General features: G+C 37.9%; 1 protein-coding gene across 6 annotated transcripts in view; it reads left to right on the forward strand.

Annotated features, from left to right (window-relative positions):
• ZNF292 (zinc finger protein 292) overlaps window positions 1-26,981 on the forward strand; it is a 127,596-nt gene that overhangs the window by 86,147 nt on the left and 14,468 nt on the right. For 5 of the 6 annotated variants that reach the window (XM_017886623.1, XM_017886627.1, XM_017886626.1 and 2 more), the window contains exons 7-9: window positions 35-171; window positions 2,048-2,189; window positions 13,788-20,931. In XM_017886623.1, the coding sequence (XP_017742112.1) occupies window positions 35-171; window positions 2,048-2,189; window positions 13,788-20,931 (7,423 nt within the window). Of the gene's footprint in view, window positions 1-34; window positions 172-2,047; window positions 2,190-13,787; window positions 22,834-26,981 lie in introns of those variants that run through there. The other variant, XM_017886628.1, reaches the window with a different exon arrangement.

The following is a 26,981-nucleotide window of genomic DNA, read 5'->3' on the forward strand; positions in this document are numbered from 1 at the left end:
TTTCGTGGCATATTTCTGTTGGCTTTTTCTTTAGATTTCAGAAGTTGATTGCAAAGATGCACTGGAAATGATCTGTAACTTAGAATCTGAGGGTGATGAAAAAAGTGCTCTTGTCTTATGTACTGCATTTTTGTCACGTCAGCTCCAACAAGGAGATATGTACTGCGCTTGGTGAGTTGATTTTATTTTTTAAGAAACCTTTGTTAAATAAGAATACAAAATAGGCTGTGAGAATTCATATGACTTAGGAACATAATTTTAAAATCTTTTTAAGACAAAAGGCTTATATTTAGATATTACGTGCTGGGCAAACTTATTATCAAGTAGTTGTTACAACTCTAAAAACTTTGTGTATTAAAGGCCACACAATTCCTTAGCATGCATACCAGTAATTATCTTTGGTCAGGAAAATTTTAAGTGTTAGAAAGCGAAAGAAAGACTTGTTTTGTCCAATGCCACCATAACATTTTTTAGATATGTAAGCAGTACATTTCTTCTTATGGTACATTTTCAACTGGGCATAGCTTGTTATATGTAATCCTTTGGGAGGCTACAAGAAACAGAGATGTTGATTTCAGTTAATGAAAAAAACTGAAGATCATCTGCCTTAAATTAGCTTTCGCTAACACTGACAATTTATCTGGTCAGTCAAGAGCACTGTAATTATTCAGTGTTGTGTTCATATTATGGGAACACATAAGAAAATTTGGTTTATAAAATTCCAACATTTAAGAATATTTACCAAATGACAGCATACAAATGAATGATAGAACAGCAAGGTAAATCAATGATTGTGTAATCAATAAAGATCGGAGCTTATAAAAGATTTCTAAGCATTGAGCCTTGTTATGAAGGAAAAGTAGTATATGCAATACAGAGGATTGGTATGAAAGGCAGAAAGATTCTGAAGGGAGAATAAGTAAGATATATTTATCCAGGACAAGTGTAATAGGTTTTCTAGTTATACTACCAGAAAATCAGTGATGACTAAAAAATTAGTATGTTATGTTGGTTTTTACAAAGGCATCAAAAGCTGAGTTTCATATGCTAAGCAAAAGCAGTCCATTATAAGCTCTTGAAGTGCAACACAGAAATTTATGTTCAAGAAACACTTTAAGATAAGCAGTTGTGAGTTGATTGATGACTCAATAGTGAGGGCAGAGTTGGACAAGGAAGTAACAGTACAGACTTTAGACAGAAAATCAACTGGAAAGGCAGTAAATCAACTGGGAAATTACTGTGGCATAGATTAGTGTCTTTTGGGTTTTTTGTCAGCATTGGTTTTTATATTCATCTGGTAATAATAACCTTATTATCAATTTTAAATTTGTTAGGAGATAAAAGAGAAATGCTGTTTAAAAATCATGTCATTGATATGTTTTATATATATACACACACACACACGTACACACACACACACACATATCTTGAGCTTTCTTATTACATAAAGTTCACACGTCACTCAAAGTTATCATCTATATAACTTGTTTAAATGTTAAATGCTGGCCGGGCACGGTGGCTCATACCTGTAATCCCAGTACTTTGGAAGGCTGAAGTGGGCAGATCACCTGAGGTCAGGAGTTTGAGACCAACCTGGCCAACATGGTGAAACCCCATCTCTACTAAAAATAAAAAATTAGCCAGGCATGGTGGTGTGCACCTGTAATCCCAGCTACTCAGGAGCCTGAGGCACAAGAATCTGTTGAACCTGGGAGGCAGAGGTTGCAGTGAGTGGAGATTGCGCCACTGCACTCCAGCCTGGGTGACAGTGAGACTGCCTCCGAAAAAAAATGTTAGATGCTTTCCTAGTAAAAGGTAATGCTTCTCTGGGACTGAAAAATATTAATAAAATGATAAATCATATCCTGATTTTATTTGGTATTTAGATAGTTGGGATCTGTTTTCTTGCATTTAAACTTAAGCATGCATGTAGGATTGGAATATAAAACCAGTTTTAATTTCAAATGTAATGACTGGACTGATGTGGTCCATGATTATTACATTACTGCTCCAACTTTTCTTACTATAACTTTTTTTTTTTTTTAAGGGAACTTACTCTCTTTTGGAGTAAATTACAACAAAGAGTAGAACCATCTATACAAGTGTACCTTGAGAGGTGTCGTCAACTTTCTTTGTTAACGAAAACAGTATATCACATTTTCTTCCTGATTAAAGTTATTAATTCAGAGGTAAGAATAATCAGAATATTTTTAAGATTAAAATGTATACATTATCATTAATAAAAGACTATAACTTTTATGATTTTGGCACCCTTTTCAGTGATTTTTAAAATGTTTCATTTAATCCTTTGAACATTTTCTTGTTAGTCCTTTAAGATACTTGATACAGAAAGACCTAAAAATGCAGTTGAGATCCAGGAGCTTGTTCTTACTTACCCAAAAGAAAAGTAATATATGTAATACTTAAATTATATCATTCTTCTGTTTTGGTTCTAGGTGTTATACTACTTACTTTGATAATTTGACTATAGAAATTTAAAAAGTAGGCTGGGCACAGTGGCTCACGCCTGTAATCCCAACACTTTGGGAGGCCGAAGCGGGCAGATCACAAGATCAGGAGTTCGAGACCAACCTGACCAATATGGTGAAACCCTGTCTCTACTAAAAATACAAAAATTAGCCAGGTGTGGTGGCGTGCACCTGTAATCCCAGCTACTCAGGAGGCTAAGGCAGTAGTAGAATTGCTTGAACCCAGGAGGCGGAGGTTGCAGTGAGCCAAGATCACGCCACTGCACTCGAGTCTGGGCGACAGAGCGAGACTCCATCTCAAACAAACAAAAAGAAATTTAAAAAGTATAAAGAAGAATATATAGCACTAGGTTCCTTTGTTAGCAGAAGAGAAGATTACATTATCTAAAATTCTACAAACAGCCACAAATACGTGATAAAACAAACATCTCTTTTATTGTGTAGCAGCTGAGATTGCAGGAATATTTGGGCTCAAAAGGTGAAACCTAAAAACAGGAACAGAAAGCTTGAACTGATACTGAGCCTCACCTAACCTGGAGATTGGGATATGTTGCTACTTGCAGTAACTAAGTAGTTGGAAGTTTGATATTTACACAGGGACGGGAGATAGCTATATGGAGATAAGATCTTGGGCCAGGCCAGGGTGCTCATTCCCATAGTCCCAGTACTTTGGGAGGCCAAGGTGGGTAGATCACCTGAGGTCAGAAGTTTGAGATCAGTCTGGCCAACATGGTGAAACCCCATCTCTACTAAAGTAAGTGGCGCCTGCCTGTAGTCCCTGCTGAGGTGGGAGGATGGCTTGAGCCTGAGAGACAGAGGTTACAGTGAGCCGAGATTGCACCACTGCACTCCAGCCTGGGCGACAAGCAAGACCCTGTCTCAAAAACAAAAAATAGTCCGGACGTGGTGGCTCACGCCTGTAATCCCAGCATTTTAGGAGGCCAAGCTGGGTGGATCGCTTAAGCCTAGAAGTTCAAGACCAGCCTGGCCAACATGGCAAAACCATGCTCTACTAAAATTACAGAAAATTGGCTGAGCATGGTGGCAGGTGCCTGTAGTCCCAGCTAATCTGGAAGTTGAGACACAAGAATCGCTTGAGCCTAGGAGGTGGAGGTTACAGTGAGCCGAGATTGCACCACTGCACTCCAGCCTGGGAGACAGAGTGAGACTTGATCTTTAAGAAAAAAAAAAAGATCTTGAGCCAGCTCTACTTGTCTGCTTGGGTAGGTAGATCTGAAACAGCCACCCCCTCACCACATACACACACACACGCGCACGCATGCATACACAAGCACTACACAAAGCTGGAACCTGTGAAGTTCTATAATTTTATTGAAAAGGTAGACTAGAAAAATAATACTGTCTAACACAGCTGGATGGTAGGGAATTTTAGGTATGTCCAACTGGACTCTGGGTCAGAGGAGGAAATTCTTTAGGAAGTTATAACTACAAGTCTACCCTCATACAGATTTGGGAGCCACATTTACCCTAGCTGTATAGTTCAGAAATCCCTATGCCAAGTAAGTTAATGTTTAAGAACGTGAGGATGAATACCTAAGATTCCTGCAGAAGGAAATGCCGAACTGCTTTGGGAGGGACATATTGTCAACTCAGGTGTCTCATAAAGCCCCTGCTTAACATGAGTTCACCATTAAGATTTATAAAGATACAANTAAAGTTATTAATTCAGAGGTAAGAATAATCAGAATATTTTAAGATTAAAATGTATACATTATCATTAATAAAAGACTATAACTTTTATGATTTTGGCACCCTTTTCAGTGATTTTAAAATGTTTCATTTAATCCTTTGAACATTTTCTTGTTAGTCCTTTAAGATACTTGATACAGAAAGACCTAAAATGCAGTTGAGATCCAGGAGCTTGTTCTTACTTACCCAAAAGAAAAGTAATATATGTAATACTTAAATTATATCATTCTTCTGTTTTGGTTCTAGGTGTTATACTACTTACTTTGATAATTTGACTATAGAAATTTAAAAGTAGGCTGGGCACAGTGGCTCACGCCTGTAATCCCAACACTTTGGGAGGCCGAAGCGGGCAGATCACAAGATCAGGAGTTCGAGACCAACCTGACCAATATGGTGAAACCCTGTCTCTACTAAAATACAAAATTAGCCAGGTGTGGTGGCGTGCACCTGTAATCCCAGCTACTCAGGAGGCTAAGGCAGTAGTAGAATTGCTTGAACCCAGGAGGCGGAGGTTGCAGTGAGCCAAGATCACGCCACTGCACTCGAGTCTGGGCGACAGAGCGAGACTCCATCTCAAACAAACAAAAGAAATTTAAAAGTATAAAGAAGAATATATAGCACTAGGTTCCTTTGTTAGCAGAAGAGAAGATTACATTATCTAAAATTCTACAAACAGCCACAAATACGTGATAAAACAAACATCTCTTTTATTGTGTAGCAGCTGAGATTGCAGGAATATTTGGGCTCAAAAGGTGAAACCTAAAACAGGAACAGAAAGCTTGAACTGATACTGAGCCTCACCTAACCTGGAGATTGGGATATGTTGCTACTTGCAGTAACTAAGTAGTTGGAAGTTTGATATTTACACAGGGACGGGAGATAGCTATATGGAGATAAGATCTTGGGCCAGGCCAGGGTGCTCATTCCCATAGTCCCAGTACTTTGGGAGGCCAAGGTGGGTAGATCACCTGAGGTCAGAAGTTTGAGATCAGTCTGGCCAACATGGTGAAACCCCATCTCTACTAAAGTAAGTGGCGCCTGCCTGTAGTCCCTGCTGAGGTGGGAGGATGGCTTGAGCCTGAGAGACAGAGGTTACAGTGAGCCGAGATTGCACCACTGCACTCCAGCCTGGGCGACAAGCAAGACCCTGTCTCAAAACAAAAAATAGTCCGGACGTGGTGGCTCACGCCTGTAATCCCAGCATTTTAGGAGGCCAAGCTGGGTGGATCGCTTAAGCCTAGAAGTTCAAGACCAGCCTGGCCAACATGGCAAAACCATGCTCTACTAAAATTACAGAAAATTGGCTGAGCATGGTGGCAGGTGCCTGTAGTCCCAGCTAATCTGGAAGTTGAGACACAAGAATCGCTTGAGCCTAGGAGGTGGAGGTTACAGTGAGCCGAGATTGCACCACTGCACTCCAGCCTGGGAGACAGAGTGAGACTTGATCTTTAAGAAAAAAAAAAAGATCTTGAGCCAGCTCTACTTGTCTGCTTGGGTAGGTAGATCTGAAACAGCCACCCCTCACCACATACACACACACACGCGCACGCATGCATACACAAGCACTACACAAAGCTGGAACCTGTGAAGTTCTATAATTTTATTGAAAAGGTAGACTAGAAAATAATACTGTCTAACACAGCTGGATGGTAGGGAATTTTAGGTATGTCCAACTGGACTCTGGGTCAGAGGAGGAAATTCTTTAGGAAGTTATAACTACAAGTCTACCCTCATACAGATTTGGGAGCCACATTTACCCTAGCTGTATAGTTCAGAAATCCCTATGCCAAGTAAGTTAATGTTTAAGAACGTGAGGATGAATACCTAAGATTCCTGCAGAAGGAAATGCCGAACTGCTTTGGGAGGGACATATTGTCAACTCAGGTGTCTCATAAAGCCCCTGCTTAACATGAGTTCACCATTAAGATTTATAAAGATACAAAACTATCTGACCTGAGTGATTTTTAGCAAAGGAATAATAGGATTACTTGCCTAATACTTTAAATAATATAATTATGGAAAAATCTGGGAAGTATTTATATTTAAAACTTAAAATAAGGAATTAAAGTATGAGAAAGACAGTATCAAAATGACCAAGCATTGTAAAAGAATCAAAAGAACGTTTGTAAATAAACATATGTAGTTATTGAAATGAAAATTTTAACAGATGGATTTATATAGATTAGACACAAGAGTGAGTTGATGAGTAGAGGTTGCATATGTGTTTCCGTTTATTACTATTAAGTATTAATAAATCGGAATTCCAGTTTCGTAAAGTTACTGATTTTCTTATAGTAACCTTTGTAGAAATGCAGTTGGTTTCCATTTAAATGTACACAGAAAACACCTTCCAAAGGTGCTACCATTGTGTAGAATCTAAAACTGAGATGCAGCATGAGTAAGAAGTATTTTAAATGAATGTATGATTGTTTTGNATCTGGGAAGTATTTATATTTAAAAACTTAAAATAAGGAATTAAAGTATGAGAAAGACAGTATCAAAATGACCAAGCATTGTAAAAAGAATCAAAAGAACGTTTGTAAATAAACATATGTAGTTATTGAAATGAAAATTTTAACAGATGGATTTATATAGATTAGACACAAGAGTGAGTTGATGAGTAGAGGTTGCATATGTGTTTCCGTTTATTACTATTAAGTATTAATAAATCGGAATTCCAGTTTCGTAAAGTTACTGATTTTCTTATAGTAACCTTTGTAGAAATGCAGTTGGTTTCCATTTAAATGTACACAGAAAACACCTTCCAAAGGTGCTACCATTGTGTAGAATCTAAAAACTGAGATGCAGCATGAGTAAGAAGTATTTTTAAATGAATGTATGATTGTTTTTGAAAGGAAGGACCAAAAGATACTCCCCTATTCCTCTTTATAAGTACCTTTTAAAATCTGTCATTGGTCAGTAAGTCTTAGATGTGTCTTCATTTTCCTCTCCTAAAATAATTTCTCTTCATTTTCAGGAGGAAAGAATATGAATGAATCCTGCTTTCCAGTTTTTCCTCTGTCACCCTTGTTAACTTGTCCTGATTTTTCATTTATATATTGCGGTGCTGCAGTTAAAAAATAAAGTAGCTGGGCATAGTCACTTGAGCCCCAGATTTCAAGACCAGCCTGGGCAACATAGCAAGACCCTGTCTCCAAAACAAAACCAACAAAAACCTGAAAGGGACCAATAATAAATTTCTTATGAAACTACTATGCAGTTTTAAATTATAGATTGTGCCACTAACTAAAAGACAGCACGACAGAGTAGAGTAGAAAGAAGTTGAAACTAGAATCCAAACTGGGTATAAATCTTGACTTGGAATTGACCTTAATCACTGAAGGTTTCATTACTACTAAATCAGATAAATTGAGGAGGTTAGGTAAAAGTGACCATCCTTCTTCAGTCTTACTCCCTACTCATAAAGAGACCATGGTGGGCCAGAGGATGGGGTGTAAAATACTAGACAAGAGCTGCGCTGTCCATTATGGTAGTCACATTTTAGTTGCTGAGTAGCTCCATGTTGCTAGTGGCTATGCCAGGTATAGAACTGTGCTAGCGGACAGCACAGATATAGAACATTCCCGTTATCATTAATAGTTCTGTCGGGTAACACTATTCCAGAGAATTTGGGTTCAGAATTAGAGTATGTAAAAAAGCAGTTAAAAGTATGAATAGCTTTAGAAGTTGGCAGTGGCAGCAGCCGCCTTTTCTGTTGTTGCTTTTGTTGGTTGGTTGGTTGGTTGGTTGGTTGGTTGGTTGGTTGGTTGGTTTTTGAGAGAGTCTTCCTCTGTCATCCAGACTGGAGTGCAGTGCTGCAAATCACAGCTCACTGCAGCCTCAACTTCCCAGACTTGAGCAGTGCTCTCACCTCAGCCCCCTAAGTAGCTGGGACTGCAGGTGTGTACCATCACACTTGGCTAATTTTTTTATTTTTTGTAGAGATGGGGTCTCACGATATTGCCCAGATTTGTCTCCAACTCCTGGGCTCAAGCAATTCTCCCTGCCTTGGCCTTCCAAAGTGGTAGGATTACAGATAATGAGCCACCACACGTGACCTTCACAGCAGCCTTCTTGACAGGGATAGTATGCACCATGGTAATTGCTCTTTGCCCAAAAACCTTGCTTCTTGTTGCAAGAAATTTTTTTCCTTTTGTTTTTTTACTTTCTGAAACCTGATCAAGCAGAGGTTTTATCTTAAAACTAGAATCATAGGTTATTATTATTTTAGGACTGAAGAGACCTTAAAGTTAAGCTATAGTGATTAGATTTTGGTGTAATAACTCTCTTCATTTTCCACATAGAGGTTAACCTCGATGTAGTGATTTGGATTAACTGGTAACCCCTTTTTTTCTCTTTTTGATATGGAGCCTCCCTCTGTTGCTCAGGCTGGAGTGCAGTGGTGCAATCTCGGCTCACTGCAACCTCCATCTCCTAGGTTCAAGCGATTCTCGTGCTTCAGCCTCTCGACTGGCCGGGATTACAGGTTGACACCACCATGCCCAGCTAATTTTTGTATTTTTAGTAAAGACGGGGTTTTACCATGTTGGCCAGGCTGGTCTCGAACTCCTGACCTCAGGTGATCTGCCCACCTCAGCCTCCCAAAGTGCTAGGATTACAGGCGTGAGCCACTACACCCAGCCAACTGGTAACCCTAAAAAAAAAAAAAAAAAAACTCCAGGAATTGAAGACTATCAGCCAGCTACTCATATGTTAATTTAAAATACAGTTGGCCCTCCACATTCATGGGTTCCACATCAGTGGATTCAACCACCTACGGATTGAAAATATTTAGGGGTCAGATATGATGGCTCACATGTAATCCCAGCACTTTGGAAGACTTAAACCTGGGAGTTTGAGGCCAGCCTGGGTAAAACAGTGAAACCCGATCTCTACCAAAAAAAAAAAAAAAAAAAAAATTAGCCAAACATAGTGGTGTGCCTGTAATCCCAGCTACTTAGGAGGCTGAGATGGGAGGATCACTTGAGCCTGGGAGGCAGAAATTGCAGTGAGCCAAGATCATGCCACTGAACCAGGTTCACTCCACTGCACTCCAACCTGGGTGACAAAGTGAGACCCTGTGTCAAAAAAGAAAAGGAAACAACTCTATAGAGTTCCAAAAAGCAAAACCTGAATTTGCCACAAGCGTACTATGTTGAATCTATGCAAATGAAGTAATATGTAGCCATTTATTAGGTATTATAAGTAATACAGAGATGATTTAAGTTATATGAGAGGATGTCCATAGTTTGTATGCAAATACTATGCCATTTTATATAAGGGACTTGAGCATTGTGGATTTTGGTATCCACAGGAATCCTGGAACCAGTGCCCCCAGATTCTGAAGGACAACTGTAATTAACATCTTAAATCCTAATTGAGATCTACAGAGGAATTGCAGCAGATAGCTTGGAATCTTTTTATTCATATAGTATACTCTTCCCTAGACTCCTTGAGGTTAAAGAGTTAAAAAATACATCCCTGCCTTTAAGGATTTTGTAGTCTGTTGATGGAAACTCAAAACCAATAGCAATATTATATGGGTCTTTCTACTAGAGTGGAATCTTGAATATCCGGTGAGGGTACATTACTTAGTGCAGTGCCTGGTATAAAAGTAAGTTCTGAATGAATAAAAGAAGTGGGCCATAATAACCCACTTGTCTATTTTCGCTACTCAATTAGTAATGGCTAAAGAGGGAGGAGAGAGTGTTCCTAGTCACAGAAAAAACACATAAAGTCTTATCAAGACAAATGAGAGAATGGAATATTTGGGTAGCTACAGGTAGCTCAGTTGTTTGAGTGGAGGGAAAGATAAAAGAGGAAACTAGAACAGATGAGGCAGTGGTCAGACTGTGAAGTCCTTTTTGTATTCCACACTAAGGTTTGTATTTTATTCTGAAATACATGGTAATTATTCAAAGAGTTTTAAAACCGGGTAAAACGTGATGTTAAGAGTGGGTAGGGAAGGACTGGATGGGATGTTACATGGGAAACTAAAAGCAACATGTAAGCCTTGGATGGCTTTAGGTCAAGGATACTAGGCAGCCAGAGGAAAGGAACAGAAAAGGCAATGGGAAGAAGGTAGAAAAGACAAACCTTTCTGTTTTCCAGAACTTGTCTGGTGCTGTTCTTTTCCTGGAAAGGGGTTGAGTGTTTGTTCCTCCTCTGAATTCATGTCACTTAGCTTTCTGTTCCTGTGACTCATAAATTTAAGCTTGTGCTGTTAGTATTTATGATTAACTTATGAATTAAGTAGATTTTTCTGGGCAAATCACTTAATTACATTGTCTTTATAGAAAATTATTGTGAATTCAAATTCAACTTTTAAAACGTACCTGCTCTATAGCCAGTTTATGACTTGAATGTTGCCTATTCACTTATTTTCAAGTACACACATGAAAGGTCACAAGAAAAAAATTGTAAAATATAGTTTATTTTGTTTCTTTGACATTATGTAAAGGTTTCAGGTTTAATTACAACATGAAAATGTTTTTAAAGCAAATTTATTGAGGCTCCTCACTGTTAATGAATGGAAATGAACCTTCAAATTTAGTCACAGACTGGATTGGAATAGAATGTCAGTGGAATTCCCCTTTTAAATATTTTAGATGTGTCTTGTGAGCAGTAAGTAGAATTCTTTTTTGTTGTTGTTGTTGTTGTTGTTGTTGTTGTTGTTGTTGTTTTTGTTTTGAGATGGAGTCTTGCTCTGTCACCCAGGCTGGAGTGCAGTGGCGCAATCTCAGCTCACTGCAAGCTCCCCCTCCTGGGTTCATGCCGTTCTCCTGCCTCAGCCTCCTGAGTAGCTGGGACTACAGGCGCCCACCACCACACCCGGCTAATTTTTTTTGTATTTTTAGTAGACACCGGGTTTCACTGTGTTAGCCAGGATGGTCTCGATCTCCTGACCTCATGATCCACCCGATCTCCTGACCTCATGATCCGCCCGTCTCAGCCTCCCAAAGTGCTGGGATTACAGACGTGAGCCAGTGCACCCTGCCAATAAGTAGAATTCTTATCAGCTTTTGCCATTCCTGGAGAAGAGGCTCAACATTCATATGATACAAATAGTTATCTTCTGCAAGACAGATACCCTTCATCCAGAAATCCTTCATTCTCTGAATCTTTTTTTTTTTTTTTTGGAGACAGAGTTTCGCTCTTGTTGCCCAGGCTGGAGTGCAGTGGCACAGTCTCAGCTCACAGCAACCTCCACCTTCTGTGTTCAAGTGATTCTCCTGCCTTAGCCTCCTCAGTAGCTGGGATTACAGGTGCCTGCCACAACACCCAGCTAATTTTTTGTATTTTTAGTAAAGACTGGGTTTCATCATGTTGGCCAGGCTGGTCTCGAACTTCTGATATCAGGTGATCCACCCGCCTCAGCCTCCCAAAGTGCGGGGATTACAGGCATGAGCCACCACGCCAGGCCTCTCTGAATCCTTTTTTAAATTCATTTATTTCTCCGTCGTTTCCTGAATTTCTGAATAATCACACCCCTTCTCAGAACTTTCACCAGTAAGAACTTGTACCAGTTCTTCTGACATTATTGTATGTGCCTTCAGTATTACTTTTAATCATCTTTATGGTTTACTTGGCCATTAAGTCCTCCCAGACTTATTTGTGCCTTTCCGTGTGTAGAATGCAGCTTCACAGACCACCGGTAATTTTTTTCTTTCTTGCATATCGTAGTAGAGGAGTGACCTAATTGTTCACCCTTAGCAGCCCCATAAGGCATGTAACAGAGATGCAGATGTTTTACTGTACAAGTTTTAAGGCACAGATCTATCTAGGAATAGTATAACATATACAAGTTTATATGAAATCTAGAGACACCCATATGGTCCCACTTCCTTCCCAGTTTTCATCTTCCCTGTCATTTTTTTAAAATTATTTTTCTTTTTAAGAGACAGGGTCTTGCTCTGTTGCCCAGGCTGGAGTGCAGTGTGCAGTCGTAGCTTACTGCAGCCTCGAATTCCCAATTTCAAGCAATCCTCCTACCTCAGCCTTCTGAGTAACTAGGATTACAGGCACATGCTACCATGCCCAGCTAATTTTTTGTTTGTTTTGGTAGAGATGGGGTCTTTCTGTATTGCCCAGGCTGGTCTCAAACTCTTGGCCTCAATCAGTCCTTGCCACCTTGCCTTCCCAAAGCACTGGGATTACAGGCATAAGTGGTGAGCCACTATGCCCAGCCTTTTTGTTTTTTTGGAGACAGGGTCTCACTTTGTCACCCAGGCTGGATTGCAGTGGTGTGATCTCTGCCCACTGCAGCCTCAGCCTTCCAGGTTCAAGTGATCCTCCTTTCTCACCCCCACAGGTAGCTGGGACTACAGCTGCATACCACCACACCTGGCTAATTTTTGTACTTTTTGTGGAGATGGGGGGTCTCCCTATGTTGCCCAGGCTGGTCTCGAACTCCTGAGCTCAAGTGATCCTCCTGCCTCAAAGCCTTCCAAAGTGCTTGGATTATAAGCATGTGCCACCGCCCCCAGCCTAGCCTATCATTTTAAGAATAGGTCTCTTCATGCTATTCTTTCTATTCATTTTCTTTTTGGTCATTGTGCTCTTGCTGTTTCTAAAATCAAGGCCAATTCAGTATCCCAGGATCCTTTTCCTTTTAAGTAAAAATACGTTTACCCTACAAGTTTAAGCTTGTTTTGGTATAATGTTTACTTCTTAACTTATGATAATACAGGCCCTATCAGTTCTCTCTACCTATTTTCTTTGTTGCCTTTTGATCCTGTATCATACATATTTTATTCCAATGAATGTGGCCACATCCTGTGGCTATCTTATTTCTCATTTATCTTTGTTCCCTTGTCTTTAAAACCCATTTTTATCTCTTTACCCTATGTGTCTTTCAAATGACTCTTACCTTTGTTATTGCTATCTAATAATAATAGTTTAAGATGCTAATTCAAAAGAAAAAGTATGTTGGGCTATGTCTACCCCTACTTCTAATTCTTAAGCTGGTCCTGCCATGAGGTAGGTAATTTGACATTCGCTTTTATGATAGCGCTAGAATCTCCACTATTAGGGATTAGTACCTTATTTTATAGAAGCAAACTATTTCAGTACTGATAAGTTTGGAAATATGGGGATGTTCTCAGTTTTATAATTAGATTAGGAGGGTTTTGTTTCAGAAAGATTGCTTATGCAAACAGGAAGAGTTACAATAAGGATGACATTTATTGATCATTTACTATGTGCCAGACGTTATACTAAACTATAACACATACTTAATCTCCTTTAATACAGCAATTTAATGAAGTTTAAGTGCTGTTTTGACCTCTATTTTATAAGTGGGATATGAAAGGTCAAAACAGTTAAATTAACTTCCATTAAATTAACCTAGCCATTAAATAATTTCATACCCAGGTCTTAGCTTCTAATACTTATGCATTTTCTGCCATTCTATGTAGTTCATTTTACATACACACATAACAGACTGAGCTGCAGTGCTTTAGAAGGGGAATCCTTTCATAAGCTGCTATTGCAAGATTTGAGAAAAATCTCAATCTTAACTAAATTCTGAAATAAATTAGTGTTGATTAATGTAGCTTAAATTAACATTTCCTATTTGCTTTTTCACAGACTGAAGGGGCTGGACTTGCTACCTGTATAGAACTGTGTGTAAAAGCTCTTCGCTTGGAGTCTACAGAAAATACTGAAGTGAAAATATCTATTTGCAAGACCATTTCATGTTTGTTGCCTGATGATCTGGAAGTAAAACGTGCTTGTCAACTGAGTGAATTTCTTATTGAGCCTACAGTAGATGCGTATTATGCTGTGGAAATGTTATATAATCAGCCAGACCAGAAATATGATGAAGAGAATCTTCCAATACCAAATTCTCTACGCTGTGAGCTGTTACTTGTATTGAAAACTCAGTGGCCCTTTGATCCAGAATTCTGGGATTGGAAAACCTTGAAACGACAATGCCTTGCATTAATGGGAGAAGAAGCATCCATTGTGTCTTCAATAGATGAACTAAATGACAGTGAAGTATATGAAAAAGTAGACTACCAAGAAGAGAGTAAAGAAACTTCTATGAATGGACTTTCTGGTGGAGTTGGTGCTAATTCTGGCCTTCTTAAAGACATTGGTGATGAAAAGCAGAAGAAGAGAGAGATAAAACAGTTAAGAGAGAGGGGATTTATATCTGCTAGGTTTAGGAATTGGCAAGCCTACATGCAGTATTGTGTGTTGTGTGACAAAGAATTCCTTGGTCACAGAATAGTACGACATGCTCAGAAACATTACAAAGATGGAATTTATAGTTGCCCCATATGTGCAAAGAACTTTAATTCTAAAGAAACTTTTGTCCCTCATGTCACACTGCATGTTAAACAATCTAGTAAAGAGAGACTAGCAGCTATGAAACCATTAAGAAGATTGGGAAGGCCTCCAAAGATCACAACTGCCAATGAAAATCAGAAGACTAATACTGTGGCTAAACAGGAGCAGCGACCTATAAAAAAGAATAGTCTCTATTCAACAGATTTTATAGTGTTTAATGACAATGATGGTTCAGACGATGAGAATGATGACAAAGATAAATCCTATGAGCCAGAAGTGATTCCAGTCCAGAAACCAGTACCTGTTAATGAATTTAATTGCCCTGTAACTTTTTGTAAAAAGGGCTTTAAGTACTTTAAAAATTTAATTGCTCATGTAAAGGGGCATAAAGATAATGAAGATGCTAAGCGCTTTCTTGAAATGCAGAGCAAAAAAGTTATTTGCCAGTACTGTAGGCGGCATTTTGTGAGTGTTACTCATCTCAATGATCACTTACAGATGCACTGTGGCAGTAAACCATATATCTGTATACAGATGAAATGTAAAGCTGGTTTTAATAGTTATGCCGAGCTTTTAACCCACCGAAAGGAGCATCAAGTCTTTAGAGCAAAATGTATGTTTCCTAAATGTGGAAGAATTTTTTCGGAAGCTTATTTACTGTATGATCATGAAGCACAACATTATAATACGTACACTTGCAAGTTCACAGGTTGTGGTAAAGTTTATCGTTCTCAGGGTGAGCTGGAAAAGCATCTGGATGATCACAGTACTCCTCCTGAAAAAGTGCTGCCTCCTGAAGCCCAACTTAATTCATCTGGAGGTTCCATTCAGCCTTCTGAAATGAATCAGAACACAGCAGAGAATACTGAGAAAGAAAGATCTGTGCTTCCTTCAGAAAATAACATTGAAAACAGCTTACTAGCAGATAGAAGTGATGCTTGGGATAAAAGCAAAGCAGAATCAACTGTGACCAAACAAGACCAGATTTCTGCCTCTGAGCTCAGGCAAGTTAATGGACCATTGTCAAATGGTTTGGAAAACTCTGCTACTACTCCTCTACTTCAATCCAGTGAAGTAGCTGTGTCCATTAAGGTGTCTCTCAATCAGGGGATTGAGGATAACTTTGGAAAGCAAGAAAACTCAACTGTGGAAGGCAATGGTGAATCTCTGGTCACAGACTTACATACACCAGTTGAAGATACTTGTAATGATTTATGTCATGCAGGTTTCCAGGAGAGAAAAGAACAAGATTGCTTTAATGAAGCCCAGGTTACTCAGAATTCTTTAGTAAATTCAGAAACTCTCAAAATAGGTGACCTTACCCCACAAAACTTAGAAAGACAAGTGAACAACTTGATGACCTTTTCTGTGCAAAATCAGGCAGGATTTCAAAACAATTTACCAACTTCCAAATTTGAATGTAGAGATAATGTTAAAACATCATCCAATCTTTATAATTTACCTCTTAAGACTTTAGAAAGTATTGCATTTGTTCCACCACAGCCCAATCTAAGTAATTCATTAGGAACCCCATCAGTGCCTCCAAAAGCTCCAGTTCAGAAATTCAGCTGCCAGGTCGAGGGATGTACTCGAACCTATAACTCTTCACAGAGTATTGGGAAACACATGAAGACAGCACACCCTGACCAATATGCTGCATTTAAAATGCAGCGCAAAAATAAAAAAGGTCAGAAAGCTAACAACTTAAATACACCAAATAATGGAAAATTTGTTTATTTTTTGCCATCACCGGTGAACAGCTCAAATAATGCATTTTTTACATCACAGACCAAAGCCAATGGGAATCCTACTTGTTCGGCCCAGTTGCAGCATGTCTCGCCTCCCATTTTTCCAGCTCATTTAGCAAGTGTGTCAACTCCATTGTTGTCCTCAATGGAAAGTGTCATAAATCCAAATATAACTTCTCAGGATAAAAATGAACAAGGTGGTATGTTATGTTCCCAAATGGAAAATTTACCTAATACTGCCTTGCCAGCACAAATGGAAGATCTAACCAAAACAGTTCTGCCTTTGAATATTGACAGTGGCTCAGATCCTTTCCTTCCTTTACCTGCAGAAAGTAGTTCAATGTCTCTCTTCCCTTCACCAGCAGATAGTGGGACTAATTCTGTTTTTTCCCAACTGGAAAATAATACAAATCATTATTCCTCACAGATGGAAGGAAACACTAATTCCTCCTTTCTAAAGGGGGGTAATGGTGAAAATGCAGTTTTTCCTTCACAAGTGAATGTTGCAGATAACTTCAGTAGCCCCAATGACCAACAGTCTGCACCTGAAAAAGTTAAAAAAGACCGTGGGCGGGGCCCAAATGGGAAAGAAAGAAAACCTAAGCACAACAAAAGGGCTAAATGGCCTGCAATTATCAGAGATGGGAAATTTATCTGTAGCAGGTGTTACAGGGCTTTTACTAATCCCAGATCACTGGGTGGGCACTTATCCAAGCGATCTTACTGTAAACCACTGGATGGAGCCGAAATTGCTCAAGAACTTCTACAGAGTAATGGACAGCCTTCTCTTCTTGCCAGCATGATTCTTTCCACAAATGCAGTAAATTTGCAGCAGCCACAACAATCTACCTTCAATCCAGAAGCATGTTTTAAAGATCCATCATTTCTACAGCTTCTTGCTGCTGAAAATCGCTCGCCAACATTTTTACCAAATACATTTCCTCGACCTGGCGTGACTAACTTTAATACCAGTGTCAGTCAAGAAGGTAGTGAAATTATTAAACAGGCTTTGGAAACTGCTGGCATTCCCAGTACATTTGAGGGTGCCGAGATGCTTTCTCATGTTTCAACAAGTTGTGTCTCTGATACACCACAAGTAAATGCAACAGTGATTCCAAATCCAGCTGTACCACCCCTGTTGCAAACTGTATGCCATCCAAACACCTTGCTGACCAACCAGAATAGGACATCAAACTCTAAAACTTCCTCCATTGAGGAATGTAGCAGCTTGCCTGTTTTTCCAACGAATGACTTACTACTGAAGACTGTTGAAAATGGTTTGTGCTCTAGTTCATTTCCTAATTCTGGTGGGCCATCACAAAATTTTACCAGTAACAGTTCTCGTGTTTCTGTTATAAGTGGTCCTCAGAACACAAGATCCAGTCATTTAAATAAAAAGGGAAACAGTGCTTCTAAGAGAAGAAAGAAAGTTGCTCCTCCACTAATCGCACCTAATTCTTCCCAAAACTTGGTAACAAGTGACTTAACAACAATGGGACTCATAGCAAAGAGTGTTGAAATCCCAACTACTAACCTTCACTCAAATGTAATTCCAGGTTGTGAACCTCAGACTTTGGTGGAAAATCTAACACAGAAATTAAATAATGTTAACAATCAGTTATTTGTGACTGATGTAAAAGAGAATTTTAAAACCAATGTTGAGTCCCATACAGTGTTAGCCCCTTTAACATTAAAAACTGAAAATGGTGATTCCCAAATGATGACTTTGAATTCATGCACAACTTCAATAAATTCTGATTTGCAGATTTCTGAAGACAATGTTATACAAAACTTTGAGAAGACTCTTGAAATTATTAAAACTGCTATGAATTCTCAAATACTTGAGGTAAAAAGTGGATCTCAGGGTGCTGGTGAAACATCACAAAATGCTCAAATAAATTATAACATTCAGCTTCCTTCAGTAAACACTGTGCAAAATAACAAATTACCTGATTCTTCTCAGTTTTCCTCCTTTATAAGTGTCATGCCAACAAAAAGTAACATTCCTCAGTCTGAAGTATCACATAAGGAGGATCAAATACAGGAGATTTTAGAAGGCTTACAGAAACTAAAATTAGAAAATGACCTGTCCCCTCCAGCATCCCAGTGTGTACTGATAAATACATCAGTAACACTGACTCCCACGCCTGTTAAATCAACTGCAGATGTCACAGTTGTTCAGCCAGTTTCTGAAATGATAAACATTCAGTTTAATGACAAAGTTAATAAACCCTTTGTGTGTCAAAACCAAGGCTGTAACTACAGTGCTATGACAAAGGATGCACTATTTAAGCACTATGGTAAAATTCATCAGTACACTCCAGAAATGATTCTTGAAATTAAGAAGAATCAATTGAAATTTGCTCCCTTTAAATGTGTAGTACCTACATGTACAAAAACATTTACAAGAAATTCTAACCTCCGGGCACACTGTCAATTGGTGCATCATTTTACAACTGAAGAAATGGTAAAGTTAAAAATTAAAAGGCCTTACGGAAGAAAATCTCAGAGTGAAAATTTGTCGGCCCCACGAAGTACACAAGTGAAAAAACAGCTAGCTATGACAGAGGAAAATAAAAAGGAATCTCAGCCTGCTTTAGAATTGAGAGAAGAGACCCAAACTCCCCACAGTAATGTAGCAGTGATCCCAGAAAAACAACTTGTAGAAAAAAAAAGCCCTGACAAAACAGAAAGTTCTTTACAAGTGATTACAGTTACTTCAGAACAATGTAATACAAATGCACTCACAAACATACAAACCAAAGGACGGAAAATTAGGAGGCATAAAAAAGAAAAGGAGGAGAAAAAACGAAAGAAGCCAGTTTCCCAATCCCTTGAGTTTCCAACAAGATACAGTCCTTACAGACCATATCGATGTGTTCACCAGGGATGCTTTGCTGCCTTTACAATACAGCAAAACTTGATTCTCCATTACCAGGCTGTACACAAATCAGATCTACCTGCATTTGCAGCAGAGGTCGAAGAGGAAAGTGAAGCTGGTAAAGAAAGTGAAGAAACTGAAACTAAACAAACTTTGAAAGAATTTCGATGTCAGGTAAGTGACTGTTCTCGAATTTTCCAAGCAATTACTGGCCTAATACAACACTACATGAAACTTCATGAAATGACTCCTGAAGAAATTGAAAGTATGACTGCTTCAGTGGATGTTGGGAAATTTCCGTGTGACCAGTTAGAGTGTAAATCTTCATTTACTACGTATTTGAACTATGTTGTTCATCTAGAGGCAGACCATGGAATTGGACTAAGGGCAAGTAAAACCGAAGAAGATGGTGTATACAAATGTGATTGTGAAGGCTGTGACCGTATATATGCAACCCGGTCAAATCTCCTCCGACACATTTTTAATAAGCATAATGACAAACATAAGGCTCATTTGATTCGCCCAAGAAGATTAACACCTGGCCAGGAAAATATGTCAAGCAAAGCAAACCAGGAAAAATCGAAGTCTAAACATCGGGGGATGAAACACAGCAGATGTGGAAAGGAAGGAATAAAAATGCTTAAGACCAAACGAAAGAAAAAAAACAATTTAGAAAACAAGAATGCAAAGATTGTGCAGATTGAAGAAAATAAGCCTTATTCTCTGAAACGTGGGAAGCATGTATATTCTATAAAGGCTAGAAATGATGCCCTGTCTGAGTGTACAAGCAGATTTGTAACCCAGTATCCATGTATGATAAAGGGATGTACTTCGGTTGTTACAAGTGAAAGCAATATAATTAGACATTATAAGTGCCATAAATTATCTAAGGCATTTACATCACAACACCGAAATCTTCTTATTGTATTCAAACGGTGTTGCAACTCACAAGTAAAGGAAACGTCTGAGCAAGAAGGTGCTAAGAATGATGTGAAAGATTCTGACACGTGTGTATCAGAGAGCAATGATAATTCAAGAACAACAGCTACAGTTTCACAAAAGGAAGTTGAAAAAAATGAAAAAGATGAAATGGATGAACTAACAGAATTGTTTATTACAAAATTAATAAATGAAGATAGCACAAGTGTAGAGACGCAGGCTATTACTTCTTCAAATGTGAGTAACGATTTTCAGGAAGATAACCCCTGCCAGTCAGAAAGACAAAAAGCAAGTAATTTGAAGAGAGTTAATAAAGAAAAAAATGTCTCACAAAATAAAAAAAGGAAAGTTGAAAAAGCTGAACCAGCATCGGCAGCTGAGTTAAGTAGCGTGCGTAAAGAAGAAGAAACTGCTGTTGCCATTCAAACCACTGAGGAGCATCCTGCGTCTTTTGACTGGAGCTCTTTTAAGCCAATGGGATTTGAAGTATCATTTCTGAAGTTTCTTGAGGAGTCTGCAGTGAAGCAGAAGAAAAATATTGACAAAGACCATCCAAATACTGGAAACAAAAAAGGATCCCATTCAAATTCAAGAAAAAATATTGATAAGACTGCTGTGACTAGTGGAAATCATGTATGTCCTTGTAAAGAAAGCGAAACGTTTGTACAGTTTGCCAATCCATCACAGCTTCAGTGCAGTGATAATGTAAAAATTGTTTTAGACAAGAATCTTAAAGATTGCACTGAGCTTGTCTTAAAGCAGCTTCAGGAAATGAAACCTACCGTCAGTCTGAAAAAACTTGAAGTACATTCAAATGATCCAGATATGTCTGTTGTGAAAGATATCAGTATAGGTAAAGCCACAGGCAGAGGTCAGTACTGATAATTAATGTATAAATACATCATTTACCATTTTATTTTAAATAGGAAGCCATCAAGCATGCTAGAATTGTGGAACTTTCATTATATTTTTTGTTGTTGTCATGAATTAACCTGGCAAAAAAAACAAAACAACAACAAAAAAAACATGACATTGTCATGTAAAACTTTTTTTTTTTATCCCTATGGGACTTGAGGAACAGAATCAGTACTTCAGTTATTGTAAATAGCTAAACCTCAAATTTCTATCACCCAATTGCCCTTTTCATGAACTAAACAATTATCTGTGTGATTGGTATGTTTCACCAGGTCACTGCTCATGTATAACAGTACTCTTTATTTGTAGATACCTTTTTTGTATATATTTATTATTGTAAATCATGTGCTGCCACCAGCAGTCTGTAAGTCTAAACTATTAAATGACACATTTATATTTGGAATTTTAATTTTTAACTAAGCGATCAAGTTTTTTAAATTGTTCTTTTATTGTTTTAAATTAAGAACTTTTTGAACTAAAACCAGAAACTCTGCCATAGTTCATTGATTTTTACATGAAACATTTATTTACAAGATGATATCAAGATTACTTTTCACAAAATAGGCACATTATATCAACACTTTGCTCTGCTTTGTAAATTTGCCATCCAGGATTTTGGGGTGGTATTCATGTGAAATTAAAGCAGATTCTTTAGCAGTTTCCTATAGCTACAGTTTTGGGGTTTTTTTTTTTCTCATTGCTTCTAATTGGATATAGTTACTATGAGTCCATGAAATATAATGGAAATGTGAATAAAGAATTTACTACATTGAAGATTTTAAACATTTGGTATTAAAAAAAAAAAATCCTTTGTGAATGTGATAGAAAACTAGTAGTGTGGAGCAGTGTAAATATTTGAGGTGGTGATTTGTGAAGTAGCCCAGTATTGCCTTAAATAAAATCACATTTCATTTCTTGTTTTATACATGTGATCTTATAAAGATTTTTTGTTTTGTTTTCCATTTTCTGAGATTTATAGATTGGTGTATAGCTTTAAACTGTATAAAGTTTTGTGGAAAGATTTTTTTAAACATTTTTATAAATCTTAAAATTGATATCATCAAAGTGAGCCCATCTTGTGTTTATAAAATACAAGAGTCCTTAACATTTATAATTACATAGATAAAACACTTTCTATAAGGAAGTTGGATGTTTTGATTTTACTGTTTATAGATGTTAGATTGTACAGATTTGTCTGTATTTCTCACCATATCTAATGATGCTTTTTTCATTAGATTGGTCTTCAAGAGCAGTATTAGTTATAATTATTTTGGTTATTCAGTATATAGTTAGCTCTTACAGTTTAGCTTTATTCACCATATTTATACTGTGGATTCACAGCCAGAGGTAGAGGTTATTCCAGGAGAGTTGATGACCTTCATTTAAAGTCCAACTAAAATCAGTACTAGAAACAAAAGAAAACATCCTTGCAATATTTACTTTTGTTTCTGTTTGCCATAAATAGTAACATTGGTTTTTTAATTTTGTGTTTGTTATACAACAGTTGCATTCACAATACTATTGGCCTGAGATATATTGATGATATTGTGATGGTATGAAAATGTGTACATTCCCTGTGCAACATCAGATTTGCAGGAAAAATGAAGCACTTACTGAAATCGCTGGTACTCTGAATAAATAAGCATGGTCAAGGAGTGAACTATTTTCTTTTGGAAATTTCTTTTAATTTTATTAAAGTATCATTTTATTTTAGGGCCTTTTGGGTTTTATTGACTAGTTCATTTCACCTCTTTAAGACTTACTACCAATAAGCATAAAACTTGACACGTTAAAATCCCTGCCCTTTGGTAAGCCCACTGTTATTTATTAAAATAAAAGTTATTTTATGGGTGATTAATACATGGGTTTTCTTTTTCCTAAATTAACAATAAATAACTGAGTAATTTTAATACTGAATTTTTGTTAACAACTGAATGTTTCCATACAGTTTTCCTAGAAGTTGACCTAGCTCTTAAAGGTGGGCACTTGACAAAACTACTCTATATAGCACAGTAGCAAGTAGGTTTATTTCTGGTCATTGTAACTATGAGCCACTGTTAAGTGAAAATGCCAGTGTATTGGGGCTTTTCTTTTGCTCATTAGCTTAAGAAAATTTATAACTAGACATTTCTGTAATTGTTCTACATGTCATGGGGAAGAGTTTGCCAACATTTAATGAAATTTTTATATTCCAGGTAATGTATGCTAAAGGTAGTTATGAGAGAGTGGGCTTCTTAGCATGAAACAGAAAAATCAAATTATGGTAAAAAAAAAAAAAGATATGAATTTATAGAACAGCATGTTGATAAATTTTGATATGGAATGTAATGTCTAAGTATTAAAAAAGAATCATAAAATTTATTTTTTTCATGGTATACTTTTCCCCACCTATTGTCTTGAGATATCTTCTGCAGCCTAAATTTGCTAAAATGTCATCATTAAAAGTAGGAGTTTTCCTCTTCTGAACCCCCAAAGTTTGCATATTACAGGTCAGAATTGTGTTATTCAAAATACATCGTCTTAAGTGAAATGTGACGGTTTTTGAAATTTTCAACAGTGTTAAATTTAACATACATATATTATTATTTTAAAGGGCTAGACAGATTTTTAAGGCAAGTTTTTATCAAGCAGTCACAGTGGCTATAGATAATAAGATGAAAGGACAATAATACAATACCTAGGGACATCAGAAAGAATGCCCTATTTTTCTGGAAAAGGTGGTAGGTAGGTGTGAAAGTGTTTGTAAAAAATAGGAGTTTTGAAAGATGAGTGAATGCTCATTGGTTCAGGGGGACAAGAGAATTTCAGGCTTGGAGGTAAAGCATAATTGCAGTATTGCCAGTGGGCCACTTGTTAAGATAGGAAGTTGAAGAAGGTGAAGCTGAGGAGGCAGATGGGTGGCGGGTTCAGGAATGTTCTTGTGTGCTGTATGAAGTCTTTATTTTCGTTTTTGAAAATTGTTACTGGATGCATGCAGACTGAACAATTTAATCAGTATCAATTTTAGATAATTGTCATGGTATAGTGGATAAATTGAGTAACTTGGAGATTACTTAGGGTAACCTAAAATAGTCCAGGAAAAAAATGATGGGAGCCAGAAGAAAGGCTAATGAAGTTGGGAAAGAGACTAATGGATAAGAGAAATACTAATAAGTAATGGCTAACGCAGCCTGTTTCAGCATGTTTATTATAGTGAGAGTATTGCTGTGATGAAGTTTTCTAAATTGTGTTCTGTAGTTTTTTTTCTCTCTCTCTCTCTGTCTCTTCTTTTTTCGGAGACAGAGTCGCGCTCTGTTGCCCAGGCTTGGTGCAGTGTGGTGTGATCTTGGCTCACTGCAACCTCTGCCTCCCAGGTTCAAGTGATTCTCCTGCCTCAGCCTCCCCAGTAGCTGGGACTACAGATACGTGCCACCACACCCAGCTAATTTTGTCGTTTTGGCACAATCTCGGCTCAGTGCAACTTCCACCTCCCAGGTTCAAGTGATGCTCCTATCTCAGCCACCCAAGTGGGCGCCCACCACCACAGCCGGCTAATTTTTGTATTTTTAGTGGAGACGGTTTCACCATGTTGGCCAGGCTGGACTTGAACTCCTCACCTCAAGTGATCCACCCGCCTCCACCTCCCAAGGTGTGGGTATCACAAGCATGAGCCACCACACCTGGCCTCTCTTAAAGAATTTAATGTGTGTTTGCATATTAAAGATAAAAGTTCTGTGAATATGTAAAAAGTTAAAAGTGGGAATTTTCCAGACTTAATTGACCGTGAGAACATTTTTCTTCTTTTAATGTTAATGCTTACTTATATCCCACTGAACTAGCATTCTAAAGAACACACTTTGAGAAATGCTGATCTCAAACAGCATTTATTCAACCAGAACTGATAATCAACATGTCTACACCAATTCAATTGTACCAGCTGTTTGCAAATGGTGATTTTTCTGATTGTTCAATTTATATATCCCAATTGGTTGATTCCTTTGCTGTTTTGGTTGTTAATGTTTTGAATATTTCCCGGTATTCAAGTAAATAATTCATTGAGTTTCAAGTAGATGTGATTAAACGGGTATTCAAGTTAATATCATTGAATTTCAAGTAATTGTGATTAAACGTTGATTAAAATCCAGTTGTCATACTTGCCAGAAGCCCCTGCCTCTAAACATTCTTATCCTACTTCCCATTTCCCACTCTTCTCATTTCATTGAACACAGTAACTTTCCTTCCCCACTTCAAAGCCGATCTGGAATGCTTATTCCTCTTAATTCTATGGCTGACTTCATATCCATCAGTTCACAGCTTCGGTGTCACCTCATCGGAGGGACACCCGGATCATAAAGTTTCACATGCCCATTCTTTACAACAGATTTTTAAAAAATACTTTATATCTTCAACACTACCAGTCAATGAAGAAAATAATACCTGTGTTCTTCAATGACTTTGCCACAATGAAACCCCATATCACTTCCAAATCTTGAATTCAATTAATTTTTCTAGCCACAAACTTGTGGCTCACCTGCTCAAGATATCTCCGCTAAAAAAATACTTCTACCTTTTACTACCACTTGCTGACTATTCATCAGCTCACTCCTGTCCTCAACTTGTTCAGCTTAGAAACTAGATCCCATTGTTACAAGCACTCCTTTGCAAATACCCTCAGACCATACACCTCTCCCTCTGTCATGATCTGGAAGAATCCCCAAACATTCTGTCTACTCTTGAGCAGTGGAATGGAAGAAAATTATTCCAGGAGATAGGTTGGTAATCTCAAAACTTAAGTAGACTCAACACTACCTGGCAGTTTTTCTGTAGTTTTCTGGTAACTTGCTTCCACAAGGTTAAATGACATACAGCCCTCATTTCATGATCATTTAACCACATTTTGCTGAGGAAAAAGAAAAATGATAGGAACCTTTTCAACTTTTCACCACCAAATCAATAAACCTGCTTGTATTTGCACTCTTCTACTTAGCAAAAACCAGTTTCCTCTTCTGGATTCCATTCCCCGCTTCCCCCGCAATCTCCTTAAGAACTTTCTGTTGCTCTCTTGTTTGATCAATATTTCTTTTACTTGATCTTTCCAACAGTTTATGAATAGACTCTAGTAACGACTGTTCTTGAAAACATAGGTGGGAGACAGTTTATTTCATCCAACTATAACCCTATTTGGTCCCAGTTACAGCCAGTGTGACTTGTCTGCTCACATATGCTCCATTTCCTCACTTCTCACTTAACTGCCACTTTCTGTGTTCCCACAACTCTAAAAATTTTTTCTTGTCAGGATCACCACTATCTTCCATGCTGCTGTATGCATTGGTTTTCTGCCCCCACTCACTGCCTCGGGAGCATGCAGAAAGGTTGATGACTCCTTGAAATATTCTGTTGGTTTTCTCCTTACCTATTCTGGATGCTCCATTTCTGATTCCATCCCTAGCTCCACTTCGAGTACCTGATCTCTGGGTCACTATTTCTCTCTACACTCCCTTTGCATTATTCTGTGGAGTTCAGTATCATCAATGTATCTATCCTACCCGTATTTATACCTCTGAAGACCAGAGTTTTCATAGTTCTCTGCTTGTATGTTCAACTGCCTACTTCATAGTTAAGTATATCGTGTCCAAACCATTATGTCCTTCACCCTACTTTCAATCTGTTCCTCTCCCGATATTTCTTATCTTGATAAGGGAAGTCACTACCTGGTTTTCTGAAGCTAGGATTTTAGATGTTGACATTGTAATAATTCATGTTCTTTCTCTGTTTAGTCACAATTGTCATTTTTACCTTCTGGTTTTTGTTTTGTTTTTTGTTGTTTTTTTTTTTTTTTTTTTTTTTTTTTTTTTTTTTTTTTTTTGAGACAGAGTCTTGCTCTGTCACCAGTCTGGAGTGCAGTGGCATGATATTGACCCACTGCAACCTCTGCCTCCCGGGTTCAAGCGATTCTTCTGCCTCAGCCTCCTGTATAGCTGGGACTACAGGTGCACACCACCACACCCAGCTAATTTTTGTATTTTT

The sequence above is a fragment of the Rhinopithecus bieti genome, unplaced genomic scaffold (genome assembly GCF_001698545.2).
Source record: "Rhinopithecus bieti isolate Rb0 unplaced genomic scaffold, ASM169854v2 scaffold_15197, whole genome shotgun sequence".
NCBI classification, from domain to species: domain Eukaryota; kingdom Metazoa; phylum Chordata; class Mammalia; order Primates; family Cercopithecidae; genus Rhinopithecus; species Rhinopithecus bieti.